Source organism: Anarhichas minor, unplaced genomic scaffold (genome assembly GCF_050575085.1).
Source record: "Anarhichas minor isolate MPS153535 unplaced genomic scaffold, ASM5057508v1 ptg000024l, whole genome shotgun sequence".
Classification (NCBI taxonomy): domain Eukaryota; kingdom Metazoa; phylum Chordata; class Actinopteri; order Perciformes; family Anarhichadidae; genus Anarhichas; species Anarhichas minor.
In genome coordinates, this window is record NW_027466470.1 from 1,916,712 (window position 1) to 1,935,815 (window position 19,104).

Genomic DNA, 19,104 nt, shown 5'->3' on the forward strand with positions numbered 1-19,104 from the left:
CTTGAAATTTTGATTTGCCAGCCGTAGCTCGGAGACGCAATATGGTCCTCAACGCCGCCAGTTTGTGTTTTGGCATGCTTTGTCATGCGACTGTGTATGATTCAGACTTTTGGGTGGCTGTAGGTTGGAATTAAGAGTGTATTAAAACAACCACACAAACATGGTTTATGACCCATTTTACTGGATCTGATATAAAGTCGTGTCAGCGCTATGATTTAATGTTTTCCTCAGGAAACTATGCTGGTTTTGACACTTGACTATCAGACTATATTGCCCCTTCTTCAATCAGCCTGGCGTGTTCATGTTGTTCTGTCCTCTGTTTGGGGGGGGGGGTTATTTAGTTATATACGTCAACACAGAAGCCGTGGTAGCTCAGAGCAGTTAAAGTGTCAATAGTAGAAATACATGTCTATTAAAGATTAAGTGGATTTAAAACAGCCGGTGTAACTGTGTCAATCTCATCCACACTGCCAGCGTTGTGTGTCGCTTTATTTCAAGGATTTAGCTGTTTCTAGCTTAATGCCGCCCACAAAGCTCTGATTGGTTGTTGTTGTTTTTCCAACTGTGGGGAGACGAGCACAGCAGACCTACAGTATGTTGGACTGTTAAAAGAATCGGAGGTCTGAAACCAGGCCAGCATCAGAGTACCTCAAATCTAAAGCGGTTGTGCACCATAGTGAATTATGGGAAATAATGTTAAAATAGGGGCTTCTTTTAAAGTCACTGAACCACTTTGTGACAATTTTTGTTTTGATGCGTTGACATCACTTTTGTTCAACAAACATTCTGAAACTCAAAAATATTCTGTGAAATAAAACAGGGAAGATCAGCAAACCCTCACCTTTAGAATTAGGAACGTAGAGCGTAGAGCATTTCTATCTCCATCTAACTTAAACCGTTAATGACTTGATGTCATCTGCTCCCGTATATTTAAGACGAGCTGCATCTTGCGCCAAATATTACGCGACCTGCAAGCCGAGGACTAGATTGAGAACACTGAGACTTCTGAAGAACCTCAGAGGTTCCACTCGGCCACAGCAGCTAAACACGAGGTTTGGTTCTCGTGTTCTCTGGTTAAACAGTTTGTGTTCACATGTATTGATCGAGTGGAAGCGTCTTCACACTACTCGGTACTATCCCGCTGGCTTCTATCGGCTGGCGTGAGAAGACGGTGAAATCACAAATGATGCTGAGCAGTGGAAGCAAGGCACTTACGCAGGCAGGGTTAGTGGTTCAAACACCTGCCGGGGTCACTAACAGCACAACGTATGCTCTCATGGTGTTGTCCGGTACTTTGGATGAAACTCTTGCTTTGATCCTGTTGAAATCATATTTGCTGACTGAAACAGCGAATGAGTAACCGGTTATGTGCTTGATGTTTGTTTGTTTGTTGTTGGTGAACTTTCAGGTCGGGTTTGGTGTTGCCGTTGTGAGTCATTGCATTAATGCCAAGCTGCTGATTACTCATCTCACTACTTTATTTTGCTGCAGAGGCCGTGACCGACGTTCCTAAACCACAAAAGCCAGTTTGAAACGTACAGAAACCAGTCTGAGCTGAAACAGACGTTGTGGTCTGTGGCGTCGGTTTGGCCTTATTCTGTCTCTCCGTCTCTCTCGGACACATATTTTAGCAAATGAATTAAGTTGGTCCGAACGTTTATCAGTGTTTTCAAGGTTGTTTTGATGAAACCTTTGACTGCTGGACCTTCTGCATCACTCAGGGACCACGTTTCTGTTCTGGGTTGGACAGAATGAATTGGCTCTGTGATATTTAATGATGCGTGTTTCTATAAAAGGGGAACAGAGATACTGTTACTTCCTTCCTTTTTAAATACTTAATGATTTGAAGATTTGAACCTCACCAGCAGCACTATAAATGTATAAACGCAGGTTGTGCAGCCATTTGTCAAACCACACAAAAGTTTATCTCTTGTAGCGGACGCCCTCATGTCGTCGGTGACGATGGGCCTTTTGGGGACTAAAATGAAGTCTTCTGCCAAAGTTCCTGGTGCCAAAAGAGTCTGCGTCCTGGGGAAAGTACTTTCTTAGTGCTTCAGGAACAGTGAGGGCGGAAGAATGAACGTTCAGCTTTGAGTTGGAGCTTTAAGTGATCAAATGAAGCGAGGGGGCAACGGAGACGACAAACAAATGGAAAACAAAGCAAATCTGTTCGTTACGTCTGTGATTTTATTCATTCAAATATCAGAATCAACAACAGCGATGTTTGAGACACAGCTTCCACACCGAGATGTGTTTGTAGTGACACTAACTATGTCAGGAAAATGAGCACATGTGTCTGAAAACCTTTAGAATATTTCCATTTAATTAATATAACTAGTGTTCACATTTATTTGGGAACTCCACCAATTCTACTGCTCAGTTTACTCGTTACGGTTCGTAGTGTTGTGTAACGTCGTCCGTGACTCTGGAGAAGCTTTAGTTTGAGAAAGTAGCTCCTTTGTTGAGCTTTGAGACTTAATTTCTTTAAGTAGAAAGCCTGCGTTACAGATCGGGTGTCGTAGAGTTTGAAGTATTTTACCGGGCCGAGAGGATCGAGTGGGTCTACAGGTCCAGATATCATGGCCTCAGCCGCTTAGATATTGACTATTCTTATTTTATTATCTGTTTCTAGTGAGTCCCTGTCTTTATGTAACTGAGATGCTGAATCTCTGAAGAATCCCTTTAAACCTCTGTAAACCTCTGCCCAAAAGTTGCCGGCTGGATTGAAAAGCAGGTTTTGTTTTTTTGAACACTCACAAAAAAAACGTGTTTTATTGCGTAAAAAACGTCATTATCGTCATATTATTAAAAACACACCATGTGCGATGAACACTTCTGTCAGAAAAGCAGCAAAAAAAGGACCAGTAAGTTAAACATAAATATATAAAATAAAATAAAATAAAGACTAGAATCCATCCTGACCTCAGCTCTCTCTCTCTCTCTCTCTCTCTCGCTCTCTCGCTCTCGCTCTCTCTCTCTCGCTCTCTCTCTCTCTCTGTGTCTCTCTCTCTCTCTCTCTGTGTCTCTCTCTCTGTGTCTCTCTCTCTCTCGCGCTCTCTCTCTCTCTCTCTCTCTCTCAATAAATAAACCCAATCCGTCAACCGGCAAGAATCTAATGAGACCTCGAACAAAACTTGGCAACTCCAATCCTGATTTATGCTTTTGATTCATCTTAAATGGATTGAAAGCTTACGAGTGTTTTTCGCTTGTTGATTGAGGCTCTTGAAGCCACACACGTCATTTCAAAATTACATTTTTTATTTATTTTATTAGCTTTCCCTCTGATTTGCGGCCGTCATCAGTCTCTTTTTTTTTTACGGCCGTGTTGTGGTGTGTGTGTGTCGCAGGCCCGGCAGGTTCTGGACTCGTGTAATCGGGTCGTAGAGGATGACCCCTGAGAGGGCTCTCATTATGTGTGTGATGGTGACGCAGCTCTAGAGTGATAACCCATAATCACTGTGAGGGGTATAGTCACCTATTAGAGTACTATTACAGTGTACTCAGCGGTTACAAACACTTTGTTATAATAGAAAGTCGACTCACCGTTTTAAGTAAGCAGCTGCTCTGACATGCTGTGTGTTGTTTCTGAGACACCGTGGCTCAATCAAGTTATGCGAATTTGTCTCATTCTCTTGAATTTATTGGCATGAAGGTAGATTTTAACTGGTTCGTTCTGGCCCTAAGCGTTGCCCGGTCGCCCGTCTTTACCACCACCAGCATCCGTCTGCCGATGGTCTGCATCACGTTGCGTAACACGACCGAGGGTTTCCCCCCCCTCTTCTCCCGGCTAGAGACGGGATTATCCACGATGCCACGCCGGGTCCACCTAGGCTTTATCATCCCAGGCTCGTGCTTTCCCAGTCCGATGATGTAACGGTGTAGTGGGGAGCGTGGAGGGTTTAGAAAACATCCCTGTGGGATGGCGGTGCAACGGATCATAAAACTCTCGGTCGGGATCAGAGTCACAGATCTGATCGGCACGTTCTGTTCATGAACTCAGATAACAGAGTTGATCATCTAGTGACTTGTAGCTCCTAATGTCTCTCTGGTGTAACGTTACACGCTGGTTTATCCTCCACATACATGTTTATATCTGGACACTCGTGTGTTCTACCGACTCACTTCCAGCACACGGATCTGTAAAGTCAGGTTGTTTAGGTTGCACTCTCCATCTTTGGTGGTTCATGAACTTGCAAAACTTGACAAGCTGCTGCGCTCTGCCGATCTTTTGTCGTCATTGTTTCCGAACTGTAGACGGGTTTATAGAGAACAATGCTCATTATGTTATGTTTAAATGACTTGTATGATGACATAAGTATGACAACGGTACAATCGGTACAGTTCTTACACACAATAAGTAAGCGTAGTTTGTCGCTTCCATAAATACCAGAAGACTTGATTGTAATTCGGTGTTGATGCATCACTTACAACTTGTCATTTTATTTTGAAAAGCACAACATTGGTGATTATAAATTGTGAATGAGTTGTTGTTAAACGTACTGCTGACATGAACCCAGAGCTCCCTGTGAGTTCCCAGGACTCTGCCAGTTGGATACCGTTCAGTTTGGTCCAGCGCCTGGTCCAGCTTTCAGGTTTTGAGTCACGCCACCGGATTTCTTTTGTGTTTTAGCTTTCAACTCCAGCCAAGGACTTTAAGATGTTAATTCCCTCTAATTGGGGAAATCTTATTCTCAGCCTCAAGCATGCACCTTATTACACGGTCATATGATCCGCACACATGACCCTCACACATGGCCTTTTGTGCCCCGCTCGTAAAGCTAGATTACGTTGGTTTTGAAGCGTTGCATAAGGGTTAAAGTTAGGTGTCGGGTTTGGGTAAATGAGCAAATTGACACAGAAGTTGGCACGCTCGTCTCAGACAAATGTTGATAAAATCATGTTAATACAGTCCAGGAAAGTGATCAGGATGAGACCAGGCGGCGTCCTCCGGTTCTGCCGAGTGAATCCAAAGCTTCATGTGTTAAAGCTGCATTCTCTCTCGTGTCCACCAGGGGGCGACTCCTCTGGTTGTATAGAAGTCTATGAGAAAATGACTCTACTTCTCTCTTGATTTATTACCTCAGTAAACATTGTAAACATGAGTTTATGGTCTCAATCTCTAGTTTCAAGTCTTCTTCACTACAGCATGATGTTCATTTAGTACATTATGGTCCATTTAGAGTCAAACAGACCATAAAGCAGGGGATGCTTTAGGGCGGGGCTACACAGTGATTGACAGGTCTCTACCAGAGACATATACGGCGTCTCTACGTCACTCCTCCTCAGTCCAGATATGGTCACTTCTGTTTATTGGTTGCGAAAAAAAACAAAATGGCGATGCCAAAATCTACAAACTCGAGGCTTCAAAACATCAAAACATCAGTCCACAAACCAATGGGTGACGTCACGAAGACGACGTCCACTTCTTATCTACAGTCTGTGATTAACCATTTAATGATCAGTGATCGTACTTACTGGTTAGTCTGTGTTGTGTGTTTTTATGCTGCTAAAGTCTGATCACCATCTCTCCTCAGCCATCATGTATGTGATGGGAGCACTGGGTCCAGCAGCTGGTTACCTGCTGGGAGGAGTCCTCATCGGCTTTTACGTGGACCCCAAGACCGTCGTCAACATCGATCAAAGCGACCCCCGCTTCATCGGCAACTGGTGAGGACAGTTTGTAGATTATACATTTTACACTGCTTTTTTTAATTTAAAGCATAACTCAAGTGATATTCTTTATGTGTCATATTGTCAACAAATACCATGTAAAGACGAAAATCATTCCCTTCAAGAGACATTCCCTTCCCTTAAAGTCCATCAGTGCAGAATATGTATGTATATTGTTTCCCTCCTGCTCCTTTCTGTGCTAAAAGTGTGATTATTGAATCACAAGTGGACCAAGAGGATAAATCCACCACATTTAAACTGACACTGTATGCAGGACGAGTGCTGCACCACTTTGAAATGCATGAGATGCATGTTTGGGTCACTTCTTCTTGTGTCTTATATCTGACATCCATCTGTAGATGTGCTGCGTGAGATGTTGAGGTTAGTCATCTGTTTACAGCTCTCAGTGAGGCCGTCTTCTCACTCACAGCATAACCAGTGACTCACTAGCCAACAGCCTCGGGCTTCCTACATGAGTTATAGGTGATGATAGCAGGAAAGGGGATGGATGAGTGTACCAGTGATTCTTTTTAGCACAACCCTGACGATTTGATTTACTTATTTATGTGCACAATAATGAGGCACAGAGAGATAGAAATGTCCGGACTGAGAGAAGAGTAAAGTGACTCTCCTCTTTTCGTTTTCCTGTATTTTTGAGTATTTCTATGTCGATCCTCCCGTCAAAAGGTGGAGCGGGTTCCTGCTGTGCGCCGTGGCCATGCTGCTGGTCATCTTCCCCATGTTCACCTTCCCCAAGAAGCTGCCGCCCCGACACAAGAAGAAGAAGAGGAGGAAAAAGCTGAGCATGGACGACATGTCCAGCGACGACGACGTCCTCAAGGAGAAGAGCAACAACGGCAAGAGCCAGGCGGTCACCTCGTCCATGGGCTTCGGGAAGGACATCAAAGGTACCGGGAAAACACCAACGATGTCACCGACGATGTCTCTCCTCTTTGTAAAATAACAAGAGTCTCTCTTGAAGTTTATTTGATTTGTCTCATTGGCCTTCTGACAACAAAACCCGCCCTCCACTCCTTTGGTTATTGGTTTGATCAGAAGTTAAAACTGCGATGATTAGTTGATTTAATAATTAGTCGTTATTCAGCAGCTGTTTTGATAATCAATTCATAGTTTTGAGTATATTTTTAAAGGAAAATTCTCGAGTTCCAGCTTCTACAACGTGATTATTTGCTGGTTTCAGAATATTTTGGGGTTTTGAACAGTTTCTTTCGACAAGATAAGACATTTAAAAACATCTTTTTCTGACATTTTAAAGAAAAAACAACTACTTCATTCATCCAAAAAGCAATCGACAGATTAACAGATTGTTGCAAGAAGAAAGTTTATGAGTTTTCATCCGGATATATGTGAATACAATGCTTACAAATGCTTTTTTTTGCTCCTGAATCAAGTTTATTTTAAATGATTTGAAGGAGAGTTGACACAAGGGGAAATTGTACCACACACACACACACACACACACACACACACACATACGGATTCATTACAAAATTTTCTCTCCGTCTAACCTCCCTCCTCCTCCTCCTCCTCCTCCTCCTCTTCTTTCAGACCTGCCCAAAGCTGCAGTGAGGATCCTCAGCAACGTGACCTTCCTGTTCGTCAGCCTCTCCTACACGGCGGAGAGCGCCATCGTCACGGCTTTCATCACCTTCATCCCCAAGTTCATCGAGTCCCAGTTTGGCATCCCGGCCTCCAGCGCCAGCATCTACACCGGTGAGCTGGATTACGCACCACAATGCGCTAAAGCAGCAGCGTTTTCCTCGTCACGCGATCCACATTCCTGCGCTCATTAATCATCATTACTTCACTCTTTAAACCCAGATTTAGTTTTTCACTTATCTTTCATAAAGCTCTTACATTTGAGAGGAATCTGAGCATCTTAAAGACGAACCTGCCTTAATGTCTCTACAGCAGCACAGACAGGATGCAGACAGACCAGAATGTTCACACAGTGGACGCTGTGTGAACATTCTGGTCTGTCTGCATCCTTTCTGCCTGTTCAGCGCCGCTCTGCTGTTTGTTTTTTTTCTTAAATCTTCGAGCAGAGCAGGAGAGGCTGTCTGCAGAGCTGCAAGCCAACACACATTAATAATAAAGGCACTGCTGGTCTTCAGATGAAGGGGGCACCTGGGAGCTGCACTACTCGCACGCACACGCATGCTTAAACAGGCTAATACGTCACATGGTCTCACACGGCATGTTATCGACGTAACAACAGTTAAGCCCGAGAAGCTGAAATGTCCAAAGGAAGTGAAACGCTTTTTGATCTGAGCGACAAAAACGACCTTTCTTCCGGCACCATGAAGTGGGTCAAATAAATCGTGTGTGTGTGTGTGTGTGTGTGTGTGTGTGTGTGTGTGTGTGTGTGTGTGTGTGTGTGTGTGTGTGTGTGTGTGTGTGTGTGTGTGTGTGTGTGTGTGTGTGTGTGTGTGTGTGTGTGTGTGTGTGTGTGTTAGTTAAAGATAAAGAGCCACTCAGCTCTCTGCTGTGGCTGACGAGTGGAGAAGCTGAGAGGAAACTGATGGCCTTCTTAAGTGATGATGCCTATTTTGGTATTCTGGAGCTGCTGATAGCCGGAGTGTCTGGAAGTCCACGAGGCGCCTTCTCTCTACGTGAGATGGACGTGTTTGCAGATTCACTGAAGCTAAAACAAATGTCCTTTATCAGTTTTTAGAATTTGTACCAGAAGAAGGTTTCTTCCATTTATAACAGTTGACGCCTTCTTCAATAAATTAATGACTAACAAAGACGCCGTCATTCAGTTTATTGGATGTCTGGACGTAAAACTAAAATGGTTATTCCGTATTATTATTATTATTTGCTTTATGCAACAGTTTGATAACAAAAATAATATATTATTGGAATAAATGGTTTTGTTTGCAGCTCATCATTAGTCACACTGGCACCGTGAGTCATTCGAACGTTTTATCCAACAAAACCTTTATTTATATTGTTTTGGAAACCTTTTCAAAGATTTCGTCCAAAATAAATTCTATCTTGTAAAGACTTTTGTTGTCAGGAATGTGCGTGTGGAGTTGCTGGAGGTGGAGTGGGCTGTGAAGCCTGTGAGTCAAACTGCCACTCACACATACTTTCATGTTACGCCAGCCTCTAGTGGGTGAATTCAAAATGTTCTTTGGGAAACCTGCTCACGGACTTGTGAAGGTGACAAGAACCCACTTTGGTGTCTATCGCTGTTCGGCCTGGTTAGTGGTTAGAGCAAGGCAGTAGCACCCACCTGCCAGGGTTCGTGGTTCTATTCCCTCAGCAGAATAAGTATGATAAAGTGGTGGAAATGCGTTCTCTGAATTTCTAATATGCACCTTTCTTCTCCCCCCAGGTCTGATTATCGTGCCCAGCGCTGGCGTGGGCATCTTCCTGGGCGGCTACATCATCAAGAAGCTGAAGCTGGGAGCTCGCGAGTCGGCCAAGCTGGCCATGATCTGCAGCGGAGTCTCCCTGCTCTGCTTCTCCACGCTGTTCATCGTGGGCTGCGACAGCATCAACCTGGGAGGAATCAACATCCCCTACACCACCGGGTGAGAACCGGGGAAACCGGGGAGGGGGAAATTAGGGGAAGTGGTGGGTTGTCACTGAGAGAACGAGCAGACAGAAGGTAGAGATGAAGACAGGAGAGAACGAGCAGACAGAAGGTAGAGATGAAGACGGGAGAGAACGAGCAGACAGAAGGTAGAGATGAAGACAGGAGAGAACGAGCAGACAGAAGGTAGAGATGAAGACAGGAGAGAACGAGCAGACGGAAGGTAGAGATGAAGACGGGAGAGAACGAGCAGACAGAAGGTAGAGATGAAGACAGGAGAGAACGAGCAGACAGAAGGTAGAGATGAAGACAGGAGAGAACGAGCAGACAGAAGGTAGAGATGAAGACAGGAGAGAACGAGCAGACAGAAGGTAGAGATGAAGACAGGAGAGAACGAGCAGACAGAAGGTAGAGATGAAGACAGGAGAGAACGAGCAGACAGAAGGTAGAGATGAAGACAGGAGAGAACGAGCAGACAGAAGGTAGAGATGAAGACAGGAGAGAACGAGCAGACGGAAGGTAGAGATGAAGACGGGAGAGAACGAGCAGACGGAAGGTAGAGATGAAGACGGGAGAGAACGAGCAGACGGAAGGTAGAGATGAAGACGGGAGAGAACGAGCAGACGGAAGGTAGAGATGAAGACGGGAGAGAACGAGCAGACGGAAGGTAGAGATGAAGACGGGAGAGAACGAGCAGACGGAAGACAGAGATAAAGACGGGAGAGAACGAGCAGACGGAAGGTAGAGATGAAGACGGGAGAGAACGAGCAGACGGAAGACAGAGATGAAGACGGGAGAGAACGAGCAGACGGAAGGTAGAGATGAAGACGGGAGAGAACGAGCAGACGGAAGACAGAGATGAAGACGGGAGAGAACGAGCAGACGGAAGGTAGAGATGAAAACGGGAGAGAACGAGCAGACGGAAGGTAGAGATAAGCAGACTGCGGAGGAAGAGTTTAAAAAAGAAAAACACCCACGAGAAAGAATGCAGAATTGTGAAAGAGAGCGAGAGAGGCCAGGTAGAGAAAGAGAAGTAGCCTTGGTAATCTCAGCACATGAATATTCTCTTATTCTTTTATTCTCTGTCTAAGCCTGTAATGTGGATCCAGTTAAACACACTCCTGGACGTCCTCTTTCAAACACACTCATAACTTTTGGCATAAATCCGAAGGAGCAGCTTTCACCTAGTCCACCGTCATGGTCCACTAAGGTCTAGTTCTTCCTCTGACAACCAGATGCTTCACTGTGTTTTCATGGCTCATACAAAGCAGCTGTCTCAGTTTGATGCTTACCAATATACCCATCTGTGGGTCCATACAGGTTTTCTTTTGGCACAGATGTATGAAGTCTAAACTTAGACCTGCATTGTGGGGTCTCTCCTCTCGGGTCTCAGTGTGATCTCAGGAGTAAACGGGGTCTTTTCAAAGCTTTCACTTCTATCAGAGACAGCCGTTCGCCGACTGCGTGTTTGGCCTTTCTCGTACAAAATCCTTTCCCGGTGTGAGAAGAGCCGGCGGGAGTTTCTTATCACCCCATCTGTGACCGACGTCCGGGAGAGGAAGCCAGCGTTCAGATCGGCGCGGGATAGCAGATAGCGAGCCAGTAAACGGAGGCGTTTGGTTTTTTTGGACGCAGCGTCCCCGAGAGCGATGACATGGCAACGGTGGAAAATGTCCAAGGACAGCTTGGAAGAGACGGTCTGTTGGCCGACTGCCTCCCGTGTTTCTCCCTCTGGGCTTTCTATTTTTCCTCTTTCCGTCCGTCTTTCTTTCTGCCCACCTCTCTTGATCTTTAGTTCTGTGTCTCTAATGCTTTTGTTATCTTTTTAATTCATCTGTTCTTTCGTTCCTTTCAATATCCTCTTTCTCATAATCTTTTGTTCTTTTTTCTCTCATCTACTTCTTCCAGTCTGTCTTCTCCATCTTTGTTCTTCTAATCTCCCCATAACGCCCTCCTTTTTCTTTCCTTTCTTTCTACCCTCTAATCTCTCATCCTTGTAGCTCTCTTCCTCCTCGTCTCTTGTCTTTCTGTCTCGTTTCCACATCCCTCTCTCCTCATCCTTGCTATCTTTTCATTTTCCTCTTTTATTCTCTATTTTTCATTTTCCTTCCCTTTCGGTGAAGAGTGAGCACTTTTACTACAGTTACTACTTGTTCACTCTGTTGTGCTTGCTCTCCAGTTAATTCACGTTGTTTTTTATCCATGCAGTCTTAGTGGTTTGGTTGAAAAATCTATAGATTGCCATGAAATGTACTGCAGGCCTTCATGGTCTCCAGATGATGTATTGTGACTTTGTATCCGGCTCTAACAGCAGCTCAGAGTTTACACTTTCCAGCACTAAAGTTCATCACAGAATAAAAAGTCTAAAAGTGGCAAAAAAAATGTATTTTCGTGTCAACTTGACATTAAGAAGTAAATGTTGATTGCACATTGTAAACACGTTAGAATGACACCATCAAAAAGGTGTTTAAGCATGTTAATATGCTAAAACTATCATTGCTAAATTCATTTTATTTTCAGGTTTTCAAATGTTGGGGTTGCACAGAAAAGTTTTAAAACCAAACACTGATTTAGTTCTGAATAGTTTTTTTGCATAATATCATTTTGTGTTTTGTTTCAGTTTGTCGTGGCTCAAAAAACAACGATACCCATGAGCCTCAGCTGCTCATGGAGAAGCTCCATCTAAAAAAAACTATTGTCCAAAACTGAGAACCCAGAATGTGAAAGTGATCCGACGTTAAACCGCTGAATGTTTCATCAGGTTTCTACAACGTGTAATCACAGTCGGAGGAGCTCTGATTGCAGGTTTCTTGAAGAAATGCACCATGGGAGTCGTAGTTGTCTTCTTTTTCAAGATATTCTTCTGTCAGAGTCCAATCACCTAACATTGATTGTGCACAAAATAATGACTCTTTACCCTTCAAGTGATTTTAAAATGCTAAAGAGCTGGTGTGTGTTGCTTCCTCTCTGCAGACCGACTCTCACCATGACCCAGAGGAACCTGACCGGAGGTTGCAATGTGAACTGCGGATGTAAAATCCACGAGTACGCTCCGGTCTGCGGCTCCGATGGCATCACGTACTTTAACCCCTGCCTGGCCGGCTGCAGCAGCGTGGGCAACGACAGCACCGGGGTGAGAGGATCAAGGATAATGATATCTACCATTCCACTGCTGAAACTCTTAAAAAGCTATAAAGAACATCAAGCTTTTACACATTTAATGTTTCAAGAACTGTGAGAAAGCAGAGGCAAAAAAAGTTAGATGTTCTTTAAGATCGCGTGACTCCGTCAGTCGTCTCGATGACGATCTTTAACTCCGCCCCCTCCAGATCCGCAACTACTCGGACTGCGCCTGCGTCCAGAGCCGCCAGATCATCACGCCGGCGTCGTCCGGCGGTCAGGGCGGCAACCAGCTGCAGCTCGTCATCGTCAAGACCTACCTGAACGAGAACGGCTATGCCGTGTCGGGGAAGTGCAACCGCACCTGCAGCACCCTCATCCCCTTCCTCATCTTCCTCTTCATCGTCACGCTCATCACCGCCTGCGCCCAGCCCTCCGCCATCATCGTCACGCTCAGGTATTCGTGTGTTATCTCAGTTCGTCCTCCGTTACTGTGAGGTTCCTCGGTCTTCACCTTTCTGTTTGTGTGTTGCAGGTCTGTAGCGGAGCAGGAGAGGCCGTTCGCTCTGGGAATGCAGTTTGTCCTCCTCAGGACTCTCGGTGAGCAGAAAAACTACTTTTTTCAATCTTTTTAGTTGAGCGTCAGCTAAACGCACTGATTGTAAACGCGCTGCACATCCTGGAACTGCTGACCGCCGAGCTGATGAAGCGCCAGGAAGTTTAGATGTTGTGCTAAATTTAATGCCTCGTCATCACCGTTCTCCTGAAGGAGGAGGAGTGAGATACATGAGATGTTCAGGAAGCTGCTGCCACTTTGAATCAGTCAGAACTGGAGTGTTTGACCATTTTGATCTGTTTCTCCAACAGTCAACATCTTAACTGAAGTGTGACGCTCAATAAGTGGAGTGAAATAAAGAGGATTTAGATTTAGGTCCTCGATCACTTCTGTGCTCATGAGTTTTCTTTCCTCTCCTCTTCCTCACCTTCTCCTATCACCCTCTTCTTTGCGTATTCTCTTTTCTTGACTTTCCTCTTTATCCTCCCTCTTCTCTCCTCTTCCTCTGTCACTTCGTCTCCCCCCCCTCTTCTCCACTCAGCCTACATCCCGACGCCCATATACTTCGGCGCCGTCATCGACACCACCTGCATGCTGTGGCAGCAGGACTGCGGTGTCCACGGCTCCTGCTGGGAGTACGACGTCACCTCGCTGCGCTTCGTCTACTTCGGCCTCGCCGCCAGCCTCAAGTTCTTCGGCTTCCTCTTCATCTTCCTCACCTGGTACTCCATCAAGTACAAGGAGGAGCGGGTGGAGCGCTGGCTCAAGCGCCACATGTCGCCCGTCGACACCGTGGGCAGCCTCGTGTGCCACCCGGGCGGCCACAAGGGCCACGCCCGCACCCGCTCGTGCCCCGTCAACATCCCCCGGACCGACCCCAGCGCCCTGCTGCCCGCCAACGCGCCGCCGCGCGCCGGCCCCCTCAACCGCGGCGTCAGCACCCAGAGTTGCCCCGGCAATGAGCTTAAAGCAATAACTCCTCCCCCTGCGGCCGCGGTGGCGCCGCCCGCACCGGCCCGCTCGCTGGAACACGTTTCAGTCAGAGTCTGAGTTTCAGAACGGGGGGGGGGGGGGGGCGATAAGGCCGGTCTCACCCTCTGACATTTATTCTGAAATCGTCCCGTGGAGGTCGTGCTCTCATCTCATCCTAAGTTTAGTCTACATCCAACTGGCTCTGTGGCTTAAACAAACCCTCATTGATTCATTCAGAACCTCCAGGTCTGCGGTCGAATGATGGAGAGTCTGACTCCTTTAGGACCCAACCAGCTCGGAGTTCCTCCTCTGACACCAAAACATCTGCTAGGTTGGTGAAAGTGTTGAAAGCGACCGGGTTTGTTTTCTTTGCAACCCCCCCCCCCCCCCCCCCCCCCCCCTCTCTCTCTCTCTCTCTCTCTCTCTCTCTCTCTCTCTCTACCGTTCCTGACCTCGGCAATATGTGCCTTCTGTCACCACGGTCCTCACATGTACAGTATACCTGCAAACACACTGGACGTCCAGACAGACTGTGCCCCCCCCCCTGTAGGAATAACAGTCACCTGAACAGATACCTCACCCCCCCCCCCCCCCCCCCCTTCCACTTTACACCTGTGTTCCTTCTTTATTTGTTTTTTTTATGTACTTCACCAACATGCAAGTGATTTTTTTCTTTTGTTTTTCTGGACACTGGATCACAGCGCTCTCACGGAACAAAACAAAAATACAAAAAAACAAGAGAACCCTCGCAAGAGAACCCTTGCACGAGAACCCTCGCAAGAGAACCCTGTGGAAATGTGATACACTGCAACTAAGTGTTAAGAACTGGAAACCGATGGCATGGTGCTATGTGAACTAGTCGTGTTTAGTGTCCATCTTTTCTTTCTTTTGGCTCATGTTCTTCGGGTTAAACAGGCTTCAGAAGAACCGACCTGACAGCCGGTCACCGGGCGGAGCAGCTTGGCGTGCACAGAACGCATTCCTGTCCGACTGCAAAAGGCCTTTTTGTTTGCTCCCCCGACACAATGACGCGTAGTATTACCGCTGGAAGTCGGGATTGTTTGGCTTTTGCCGGCTCCACACAAAGCGTCCATACATCCTGCGTCCCTCCTGACTAAGCACCGTGATAAGTGGTTTTACCTGAAAAGAACAGGATCGGCTTTTTTGTATTTAATTTTTTCTCTCCCAACCCGCTGACCACATTCCCCCGGCTGGACGAGTCGCCGAGGATCCGTTCACTCGCCTGGAAGAAATACGGTTAAGATGCTCGGAGACGTTTTTTGGCATTCTTTGACTCGCTGTGTTTGTGACTCTTCACCGGGAGATGAGACTCAACCGTTCATTTAGTCGACCGTCGTCTTCTGTTCTTCGTCAGCTCGTTGGTATTTTGGGATGGATCCTGAGTGGGAAATTTGCTAAACAATTAACCAGTAGCCCCAATGACTTATGGGTAACGACTGAATGGGATTTTTGCGGTTCTCTTCGCCACATGTCAGGTTAAAAGTGTGGAACGTAGAACAGAAGGCAGCAGAAGCACAGAAGAAGCTCTCATGTTCACTGTCGAGCTGCAGCTAGTGATCGTTTCCTTTATCTATAAATCAGCTGATTATTCTTTAAAGTATAATATTTCTTTGATCTAAAGAGAAACGTGAATAAAATGTCCATCACGTTTATTCACGTTTGAGAAGCTGTAACTTTTAGATGTTTAGCGTCTCGATCGATTATCAGAAGTGTTAAATTAACTTCGAGTGTTCTTCAGTTGACTAATGGTGTTGGCACTAGATCGCTCCCCAGTGCAGCCCAGCAGCTGAGGTAGTTCATGTGCAGAAGAATTCATGCTGCCGTCATTTCAACAATCACTTATTACAACGTAGAGAAAAACTAAAAAAGACTAAAAATCTGCCAGAAATTATGTTGCAACTTGTTTTAAAATACAAATGAACAATTTCGCCTCCAGCTTGATTGCGTAGCTGTTCTGGAGCTTTCGATCACATCACATGATCTTCATCAGCAGGTGGAGTTGTTGTGGATCTGTAGGATCAGCACCTTTTTGGGACTTTTCGTCCATCTTTGTTTGAAAACAGCAACTTTAAAAAAAAACGTAATACAAGAGCCATTTAGTAAATGTTCTCCAGTTTATTTATATATATATATATATATATATATATATATATATATATATATATATATATATATATATATATATATATATATATATATATATATATATATATATATATATATATATATAAATAAATAAATAAATAAATAAATAAATAAAATGAGCTTAAAAACAACAACAACCAGAACATGACTAATGTGTCTCAGACAATCAGTGTTTTCACATTTGAGACTTTTGAATTGATGTTTACTTTCTGCTTCATCATCATTAATCTGCTGATTATTTTCTGGTTTAATGGTTATTAGTTTTGTGTATAAAATGTGTGTCAGTGTCCCAAAGCTCAAGTTAACGTCTTTCTAAAATGTTCTTAGATTCCAAAATCACTTATTAATGCTAAATAACACAACAACGGGTAATGGCACACATACCGAACCTTTAGAGGAATATGAAGATGTGTTTAAGTTAAACTTCTCAGTGATTAATGTCTCAACACGAAGGCCGACACTAACAAAACAATATTTAGTTCATTGATTAATCCGACAGTTATGTTCACAACTAACCAACTGATCGTTTGTCTGAACAACACATTAATGTGACTCTCAGACACTCTGGTGTTAATAATGTTACGAAAACTGTAAAGTCTCAAATGTAAAAAATAAGTATTTGAACGTGAGACACAAACTGATGTTTTTCGGGGTTTCAAGGCTCCAATGAAACGAAGTTATCATTCAGCTCCGATGTGTTGAGTGTTCTACAGATAGATTAGATCTTCTGTGTGTTTGTGGTGTCGAGGTGAACTTCTGACCAGATGAAGACTGTAATAAACCTTCTGTCAGAAACACGCAACCCGACATTCCGTTTTCATGTGAGGAAACAACAAACACAGACCAGTGTGCACTCTGTGTAGAGTTAGTGAAGCACGGAGACACTGGTCCACCCGATGTCCTGCTTCTCTGTTCACCTTTCATTTTGTTTCTTTGTTTGTTTGTGTGACGATTCCTGTTTCACAAGCAACACTCGAGGGGATGAAATGTTGAGTCCACCTTCCTGATGCCTGCTCTGTAATTACTCTTTATTTTTTTTAATAGCTTCTTAGCTCCTTTAATGAGCTCCTTTTTCTTTGTGTCTGGTTTTCTATGTTTCTTATTGTCTACAAATCCCATAAAAAGACCAAAAAACTCTACCGTAACTCTTTAAAATCTTTTTGTTGGGGGACTACTTTCAGCGGCGGATTAATCCACATTTGGTATTTGTAGCAGCCGGACTTCAGGAGTCAGAATGAACGGTGTGTTTGTGTTCATGGTGACGTCGTGAGGCTCATTGGTGTGTTTAATGGAGTTCTGTTGCACAAGGGAGGAACGTATATTAAGAGGAACATTAATTGATGTTTTTTGGTCTTTTAATTGGATTTGTTGACAATAGAATATCACTTTCACCCTTCAAGGCTTGATCCATGGCCTCATTCAGTGGTGTGACAAACGGGCAAGATGCAGCACAAACTCAGCGGGCTTTGAAAAAATATGTATCGTCAACTTTACATTTCCTGTTTGTGTATTTATACTGTAAAACAACTGAGATACAGCATGTCCATCAGCAACAATAACGCTCTGATTTCACATTGAGTAGCTCAAACATCATAATTTTGCTAAATTAAGCTGAAAAAAAAAAGAATTTGGACATTTGTGTTTTTTTTACAGGTTTAGAGACCAACAATATCCTGAAAATGTATCAGCTCAGAAACAATAATCATGCGTCATGCAGTTGGTCTGAGTATTTCACCCTCATGTTGATGATTTTCTCTGAATCCACGGATGTTTGTGGACACCAGATTCTACAACGTCTCTAGTTTCTCTCCTCTTTGGGACGAAGGAGTCGTCGTTTCCCTCCGTGTGTCATGCGGTCGTTTCCTGTCGTGATGTGGCCTCATTTCCACACCGTGACAACAGACACGTGCTCTAGATCTGCGTGAGCTCCTTCAGGCAGACGTAGGTTAGAACATTCAGTTTACTTCTTTTCTTTAAAAAAAAAAAAAGAAAAAAAAAATCAGTATTGTATTTATTTAAAGAGGAAAGTGTTTCTGACTGACTGAAAGCTACACTGATGACGGGCTAATGTAGATCTGTGGACACACTGTTTACAGATGCCTTGGCTACTTGGCTTCTGTCAATGAAAATGTGAAAAAATAATAAAACTGTATTACAGAACCTGGTTCATGGGTTTGATTCTCCGTACAAATGTCGTATTATAGTATGTCATATAAAGAATGTCATACTGTGGTATGACATAAATACTTCTAAAAAAGTCATAGCATTTAGAATGCAGTGAAATGTGTCATATCATAGTATAGTACATCATACAAAATATTATTAAAAAGTTATAGTATAATATGCCATAGTATAGTATGTCATAAAAAAGTAGTTGTAGTAGTAGTATAGTATGACGAAAAATGTCAAAGAAAAGTAATAAAGATTCTGGGACCATTTAGTGTCGTTGTTCAACACGTGTTGAAGCCAACAAGAAAAACAAAACGGTGTTTTCTTTTAGTGCATTTCAAAAATAGTTGCATCCGGAGGACCAGCAGCAAGAACATGTTGATGGCTTAGATAGAATGTTGAAACATGTTTTGAAAAAGTATTTTGCACAAAAGTACTTTAATTCAACATTATGGTATGTCATAGAATGTTGATAAATGTAATTAAAGACATTAAAAAATCTTAGTATAGCATGTCGAAAAAAGTCATCAAGTCTGAGTATAATATTTTGTAAAGAAATGACGGTACAGTAGCGTGTCAAAGATGTCCTGACAGACATTAAACAGTCAGTACAGCAGGTCACAATATAGTATAAAAAGTCATAAAAATATAGAATGTTGAAAAAAGTGATTAAAAAGTCTTCGTATAGTTGTGGAAACAGTAAAAAGTAATGTAGTAAATCTAAAAGTCATAAAAGTGATGGTTTAGTTTGCAACGTCTAAATACATTAGTATGGTAAACATGTTCCCAAAATAGTTCAGTATGATGTAAAAACTACAAAGTCATCGTGTAGAATGTCATAAAGATGTAATACAGTGTTATGGTAAAACATTAAAGTATAGCGTGCTAT

General features: G+C 43.8%; 1 protein-coding gene across 3 annotated transcripts in view; it reads left to right on the forward strand.

Moving 5' to 3' along the window:
• The window catches only part of LOC142956864 (solute carrier organic anion transporter family member 5A1-like), a 24,140-nt gene extending 5,934 nt beyond the window's left edge, over positions 1-18,206 (forward strand). For all 3 annotated transcript variants that reach the window (XM_076098626.1, XM_076098625.1, XM_076098627.1), the window contains 8 exons: positions 5,535-5,667; positions 6,358-6,578; positions 7,240-7,404; positions 9,032-9,230; positions 12,206-12,365; positions 12,562-12,809; positions 12,888-12,952; positions 13,450-18,206. In XM_076098626.1, the coding sequence (XP_075954741.1) occupies positions 5,535-5,667; positions 6,358-6,578; positions 7,240-7,404; positions 9,032-9,230; positions 12,206-12,365; positions 12,562-12,809; positions 12,888-12,952; positions 13,450-13,958 (1,700 nt within the window). In that variant the 3' untranslated portion in view covers positions 13,959-18,206. The remainder of the gene's footprint in view (positions 1-5,534; positions 5,668-6,357; positions 6,579-7,239; positions 7,405-9,031; positions 9,231-12,205; positions 12,366-12,561; positions 12,810-12,887; positions 12,953-13,449) is intronic.
• Positions 18,207-19,104: the final 898 nt, after the last annotated feature.